Raw genomic sequence first — 5,000 nt, 5'->3', positions numbered from 1 at the left:
ACTGAATATCACATCAATAGTCTGGTAAGAGTCAGGTTCATGTTTAACAGCAGTGAGATCAGCTCAGAGACAAGGTCAGAGCTCTGACCTCTCCCCCCTCAACACACACTTAACTTTCTGTTCCAAAACGTTTCAGGTCCAGTTCCTCTTCTGCAAGGAGGAAGGACAACGCCTTAAAAAATAATAATGTCTGCACCAATATAAAAACCAGGATTGGTCAGATGCATCAAAGTTTAGTTTAGTTCTATAAAGGTTACCTACTAGTCCTGGTGAAACTGTTCAGTTAGGGTGAATATCCACAAAAGATCTTCAGTTCCTCATCCTCACCACAGGATGGCGATGGCAACATAATCGACATGCAGGCTACGCTTCCTGAATCTAAATAGTCAAAAATGCATTTGACGGGAATTTGTTTGCGATTATTTCGTCGTGTTAATCCGTCCTCCGCCACCGGCCCCTTGAAACGGAAACATTTTGGTCGCCCTCATTGAAATAGATGAGCTGGTGCTCCAGTAAATGCCTGCGATGTGGACTCCAAACCATTATTTTGGGAAGAACCGCCGGTGTTTGGAAGGAAACAAGCAAACAGGCGCGTTGTATAATCTGCCAGCAGAGTGCATCAGTTTAAACAGATCTCCAGGCACTCGGCGATGATGCAATACAAGCAGGAGTCGGGCCTCTTGAATGTTCGTCTCCTACGTCCGTCAAGCTTTTCTGGCATTTTATTTCAGTACCACAAAACCAGCGAGGCCGTGTACTCTGTGGAGAACTCTGTGGAAACGCTGCTGGACCTGCTGCAGCGGTACCGGGAGAAGGCGGGGGATAAAGTGGCGGATAAGGGCGGCGGCATCTTCACCAAGGCCTGCTTCATCCTCGCTCTCCTCCTGCAAGACAAGCGCCGCGCTGAGGTCTGCAGAAACTCTGACGTACAGGTTTTTAGGAAAGTCTAACTTCCAAGACCTCAAATGAAGTTTTGTCAAATGTAATTCCAACGTTTCAGGAGGTCAAGAAGCTTCCGAAGGTCCTGGACAGGATCGGCAGCATCTACCGCCTCACCGCTCGCAAACACAAGATGGACGCCGAGAGAACCGTCATCAAGCAGAAGATGAACGCGTCCGTCACCGGGAGCGTCTTCATTCCAGCGACGCCTCGGAAATCCCACCGAGCACCCAAGTATGTGTGAATGCCGCGCGTGTGTGTGTGTGTGTGTGTGTGTGTGTGTGCGTATGTGTGTGTGTGAGTGAGTCACATTCAGTGTGTGTTTGTGGTAACCGACGTTCTGGTTTTGGGTTTCAGGTTCGCGCCCGATTGGGTTCTAAGAAAGGACAAGCTGGAGGACGTTGCCGACCCGCTCCGGGCCATTCAGATGGTGGCGAACACGCTCGCCATCGTCCTGTAAAGCCGTGTTCTGCATCCCGATTGCTTGTCCCTTTTATTTTAAATTAGAAAATATTGCTTGATGTATTAAAAAGTTTTTAAACGCATTTCCTTTATCCCGTGTTTAAAATTAAAAATGATTGCGTTTCTCAAAACAACACGATGGCTTCTCGTTATTATCTCGTGTGCTTGTCCTGATTTGTGCGTCGGCACGTTAACCATGAGTCGGCGTTCTAAAGGGAACGGCTCTGTTAGCGGTCGCCGAGGCAACAACGTGCATTTTAACGCTAGTTTGAAACTTGCCTACTCCTACATGATTTCTGACCATAATATGACGTCGTTCAGTGTGCTTCATCGTTAACCATTTCACGAATCACTCACCTAATCAGGCACTTCCCAATTCGACCGGACATCCGTGCGTGTTCTGCGCCTGATACTTCCTGATACTTCACCATTTCCAACAGTTGCACGATTACACTCGGTGCTTATGTTAGACTTAGCGATGATCAACACATTCCAAGGAATGCAGGCCGTTGGAGGGAAGGCAAACAGGAGACCTAGAGGAGCTGTAATAAAACCCAGCAAAGTTCAATCAGATCAATACAACAAGCAGGACCCAGCTGGAGGATCAGACTCCTGAAAAGCCGCTGGATCTGCCCAAGCAAACACCAGAGCCTAAATCTTCCTAAAAGGGCAATAATCGCCCCCCGAGCACATCAAACAAAAAGAACTTGAGAGATGAAAGTCTTCTATGAGGGCCAGGAAACACTGCCCCCCCCCAGAGAAGGCCAATGGGTGAGCGATGGCGTCTAAACCAAAGTAAAGAGGATTCCTTGCTTGGAGCGAGGAGTCTCGGACCTGTAAAGACCTTCATGATGTCAGACTCCTCAAAGTTGGCATGGTCCCACACAGTGGCGTCGTTAGGCCTATTTTAGGGGGGCTTCAGCCCCCCTAAATAATTTTGGGTTGTTTTATAAAAAAAAAAATTTTTTGTTTTTTTTTTGTTCAGTGACCAAAAAATGCGGACATATTCTATTAAAGCCGCCAGAATAATATATGTTTAAAAACATGTAACCTGTCATTATTTACTTGCATCTGATCATGAATCAGTTTCCCCTCACATCATGACGAAAGGGAGAGAACCCGTTCCACCTATTCTTATAGAGAATGCTCGCATCACTGAAACTCCAGTCCACGTTTTCCCTGTGACCGCGCTAATTGTAGGACGTCAGTCCCTGCAGCGTGTTTGAAGCTTTAGGAGGGGAACGTGAACGGATGGATGAAGAATGGATATAAGAAAGTTTTTCAAGAAAGTAAGTTTATCACTGCTGGTAGGAACATTTAGTTATTGTGTGACACACTTAAGGGAAACGCACAGACACATTAGCCATGGAGCTGTATGGGAGAACTACAGCCCTGAGCAATGCCCACAGTCTCCCTGAATCAGGGGCAGAGACCTGCAGAACCTGGAGGAACCTGCAGGTTCACGCACTGAATGGAACTCAGTCACAGTGAAAAGAGAGTTACTTTTCCCTTGTGTGGGTAGGATGGCTGGCGACCTTGAGTTAAGATTTAAATGTGTCCTAAATCTGGTGAACCTCTTGAGTGGATCACACTTGAATGAACTCTGAAAACACTACAGCCTGAAAACAGAGGAGGTTCTGGTGGCCAGAAAACAGAGGAGGTTCTGGTGGACAGAAACAGAGGAGGTTCTGGTGGACAGAAACAGAGGCTGGACGTTCTCCCAAAGATATATTGTCTGTGCACAACCTCCTTGATTCAGACATGTTTCCCTCTGAAGGTTCTACCCAAGTTGCCCTAACGGTGCCCGTAAGCAGCTGCTCGTGTGAAAGGTCCTTTAGTGCACTGCGTCTGGCTCAAACGAGCCAGAAAAGACTTCACAGTCTTGCAGTCATTGAAGAAGACGAGCTTCAGAATCACAACAGAGTGATCGACAGATTTGCTTCTCTTAGAAACAGACAGCATCCTTTGATGCTTCCATCCACCAAATAAGTTGTAATGTGAGCCATTTTTTTTATTGTTAATACTGTGAACATTATCTTACTGGTTAAACCTGTTTGTTGTTGTACTGTATTAAAAAACAGACAGAAATAGTAATAATGTATAATTTCTCAGTCCTTGTTAGCCGTTTGTGAGGGTTTGTGCTCGTACGCTACATTTGCTCACATCCTTTGCATCTCCTGGGGGCTAAGCCCCCCCTGTCCTTAAAACCTAGTGATGCCCCTGGTCCCACATTAAGGCACCAAAACGCAGAATTAAAACATCTAAAACACTCACCAACAAACTCAGCGTAGACCCGGAGGCCCTGGCATCCCATCAAAGCAGGCACACCTGTTGCTGCTTAACCGTGTGTGGCCAATGGGCTGCCCTTCCCGAGGTACCGCCCACTGCACAGAGCAGCGCCAGTCAGGAGTTGAAATGTGAGCTAGTGATTATCGGGCTAAAACGATTTCAACGCGGTGGAACCTTTATTAAAATGACCAAACAGAAAGCTTACATTTATCACATGTAAAAAAAAAAGATTTAAGAGCAGGTGGGCAAAAGAATGAAACCATCGATACATTTCTGACGCATGCCCGCCGCGCCGACGCGCGTTTGTCCAACACACTTGAACCCAATTACGTCTTCGTGGGCGGCGTAAAGCTTCTCATCATTCCTGTGCCTGAGGTCAATATTATGTCGCCTCATGATGTCGCTATCCACAGTGCAGGGTTCTGCGAGAACACACAGACTTGTATTAAGCACAACACAGACTTAAACAAGTGTGTGAACAACATCTGAGAGAAACAGGCCTTTTGTGTATAGAAGAAGTCGTAGATCTTTGATTTCAACTCAAAATGAAAGTGTTGCGTTTATATTTTTGTTCAGTTTAATATTGCGAGAGAAATAGAGTTTGAGGTTTGCCATATTGTCTGACTCACTCCAAATGTTGATTGTGCATCTGTCTCTGTTCCTAGACCTGGTATCTTGGCAACTAACTGGACTCGTGAGGAAGGATGATCAGCTCGTTGGAGCTCTCTCTCGCGCCTTGTGTGTGTGTGTGTACACAAACACACACACGCTGAGAAACTAAGGACATCCTGGATGGAAGAATGTTGCTGATACTTTGCAACCTGAACATGAGCTGAGTTCAGCAGTCTGGTGGGTCCCGGGGAGCTGGAGACCAGAACCCGGCATCAACACACCGGATCTGAACAAGCCTGAAACCTACATGTGTACACAGGATGTGGCCTCATACCTTGGCCTTTATAAACCCAAACTAACCGTACCCAAACTAAATCTCAGAGCCCCCACCCTGGTTCCTGGAATGTTCCTCTCCTCTCTAGGTGCTGCTTCTCAAATATGCAAATAAGCCTCTTTTTTTTCCTCAAATGATTACAAAGAGAGATCGAATTGTGAAAATCTCACGTTTCTTTGCACTTTTCATGTTATTGATGAGTTTCTTTCCTCAAAGGACACTCCCTTTTGTATTGGCAGTGCTCATTTGCTTTGTTAGTTTATGGTCACAGCTACTTTGCTGCGTCCTCTGGTGCAGCCGTGTGTTTCTGCTGCAGTAGATGTGAACCCAGTGCTGCTGCTAAGAGGAGACCTGTCTTCATGTG

General features: G+C 46.4%; 1 protein-coding gene across 1 annotated transcript; it reads left to right on the top strand.

The window, feature by feature from the left end:
• Positions 1-731: 731 nt before the first annotated feature.
• Positions 732-1,399, top strand: LOC137917471 (abnormal spindle-like microcephaly-associated protein homolog; the record flags this gene model as incomplete). The annotated part of the gene is made up of 3 exons (XM_068760211.1): positions 732-908; positions 1,001-1,173; positions 1,297-1,399. Coding segments are annotated over 3 exons (453 nt in total), but the record flags the coding sequence as incomplete, so codon positions are not given.
• Between the last annotated feature and the right edge of the window lie 3,601 nt (positions 1,400-5,000).

Source organism: Brachionichthys hirsutus, unplaced genomic scaffold (assembly GCF_040956055.1).
Source record: "Brachionichthys hirsutus isolate HB-005 unplaced genomic scaffold, CSIRO-AGI_Bhir_v1 contig_452, whole genome shotgun sequence".
NCBI classification, from domain to species: Eukaryota; Metazoa; Chordata; class Actinopteri; order Lophiiformes; family Brachionichthyidae; genus Brachionichthys; species Brachionichthys hirsutus.
Note: the sequence above shows the minus strand (reverse complement) of the source record. Positions and strands in the feature narration are given on the sequence as shown.